The 2,235-nt window shown below is 39.7% G+C and overlaps 1 protein-coding gene across 1 annotated transcript; it reads right to left on the reverse strand.

Annotated features, from left to right (window-relative positions):
* Positions 1-781: 781 nt before the first annotated feature.
* LOC104531759 (glycine-rich cell wall structural protein 1) lies at positions 782-1,876 on the reverse strand (the record flags this gene model as incomplete). The annotated part of the gene is made up of 2 exons (XM_010176750.1): positions 1,798-1,876; positions 782-1,151 (listed from the first exon to the last, which is right to left on the reverse strand). Coding segments are annotated over exons 1-2 (449 nt in total), but the record flags the coding sequence as incomplete, so codon positions are not given.
* Between the last annotated feature and the right edge of the window lie 359 nt (positions 1,877-2,235).

Raw genomic sequence — 2,235 nt, forward strand, 5'->3', positions numbered from 1 at the left:
ACTTTACAGTACACATGTTCCCCAGTAAATGTGATTAAAGAGCCACACAAAAAAAAAACCCTTGCAGAAAATTAATTCAGTTTCCAGAATAAAAAGTTTGATAAAGTTGTGCAATGCTCCAATGACAACACATAATAGAAGCTCAGAGTTTTATCCTCTTGAAGGATAAATGAGCGGCCAGAAAGGTCTGGTAGTTCCCAGAGTAAAAACATCTGCTACAGCTAATTCACTTTAGCTTTTGATTGTAAAATTCATTAGCCATATCAGGCAGCTGGAGTTTCAAACGTGTTGCTAGGAAGTACAGTTTTACAGGCTGGGATGCCATTTGTTCTCCCCAGCAGTGGCGAGGTAGCGTGAGCCGTGGGTGAAACACAACCTCCTGCCACCCAAAAATAGGGGATGGCGTGGTGGGGAAGGGAGGGAGGGAGGGTGGATGGGCAGGACACCAAGGGCTGAAGGCAAAGAGGTGCCGAGAGCCATCAGGGCCACTGCAGCTGATCCTCATCACTAGATCTCGTAGGCTTGGGGAGGAGCTGGCGTGGTGGGTTAGGAAGTAAAGCACATGCCCATCCATAGCGTGGCCCCCATTTCGCTGCTCTCTGCCACAGTAATTTTTCACAGGTTGTATAAAGGTTATCGACTGAAGCACCTTTTCCGGAAAAAAAAATTTTCCACATGTTGTTTTGATAAAGAGATGAAGTCAAAGTGAATTTAAAAATACACACACATACTTACACATATATATGTATATATGCCTGTGTATTTTTTAATTTTAAAATACATATTTATTCCAATTCCAATTCCAATGCCAATGCCAATTCCAATTCCAATGCCAATGCCAATTCCAATTCCAATGCCAATGCCAATTCCAATTCCAATGCCAATGCCAATTCCAATTCCAATGCCAATGCCAATTCCAATTCCAATGCCAATGCCAATTCCAATTCCAATGCCAATGCCAATTCCAATTCCAATGCCAATGCCAATTCCAATTCCAATGCCAATGCCAATTCCAATTCCAATGCCAATGCCAATTCCAATTCCAATGCCAATGCCAATTCCAATTCCAATGCCAATGCCAATTCCAATTCCAATGCCAATGCCAATTCCAATTCCAATTTCATTTCCTATTCCTGTTCCTATTCCTATTCCTATTAATTTATATTACTTATATCTATATTATTTATATTTACCTAATGTAAGCAGGGAAAAAACAAGATAAAACTGCATTTCCTAGGTGGCCAATGCCAATTCCAATTCCAATTTCATTTCCTATTCCTGTTCCTATTCCTATTCCTTCCTCTTCCTATTCATTTACATTGCTTATACCTATATTATTTATATTCATCTAACCTAAGCAGGAAAAAAACAAGATAAAACTGCATTTCCTAGGTGTTTCATTCTTCCCTGTTAATCCTGACAATTATTTTAATCTGTGTATTTTTTAATTTTAAAATACATATTTATTCCTATTCCTATTCCTATTCCTATTCCTATTCCTATTCCTATTCCTATTCCTATTCCTATTCCTATTCCTATTCCTATTCCTATTCCTATTCCTATTCCTATTCCTATTCCTATTCCTATTCCTATTCCTATTCCTATTCCTATTCCTATTCCTATTCCTATCAATTTATATTACTTATATCTATATTATTTATATTTATCTGTGTTTAAAAGATGTGTAGATGAGGTGCTCAGAGATCTGGTTTAGCAGTGGACAGGTACAGTTGGACTTGATGATCTCAAAGGTCTTTTCCAACCAAAAGATTCTATGATTCTCTCTAGGGTACTTACTGTGGGGGGCATTTAGCGTCCAGGTCCCCATGGCGTTGCTCTCCCTTATGTCCTTCTCAGAGCCAAGCTGCTCGGTCATTCAGGCTACTCCTGCTGCTGTCTCTAGCTGTGGAGAGAGGTTTTCTACTGCAGGCCTCTCCTTTTGATTTACACCTGCTGTTCTGGGCACTGCTCACAGTCCATTCACCTGCTCAAACCTTGAATTCAGCACCCCTCTAGGTCTGCACTCCGTTCTGTGACTGAAGCCTTTATTGCCTATTAATTCTTATTGCAGTCTCAGGTGCCATTCAGTGGGTGCTGCATCAAAATAAAGAAATAATTTATATGAAATGCATAAGTAATAAACCAGACATTGGGTCACACCTCCAGAAACATTGTCTTCTTCTATGGACTATGCTCAGCTGTGCTTGCTGCCATTGTGTTCTGCTTCTGACACTA

The sequence above is a fragment of the Antrostomus carolinensis genome, unplaced genomic scaffold (genome assembly GCF_000700745.2).
Source record: "Antrostomus carolinensis isolate BGI_N321 unplaced genomic scaffold, ASM70074v2 scaffold5571, whole genome shotgun sequence".
In the NCBI taxonomy this organism is placed as follows: domain Eukaryota; kingdom Metazoa; phylum Chordata; class Aves; order Caprimulgiformes; family Caprimulgidae; genus Antrostomus; species Antrostomus carolinensis.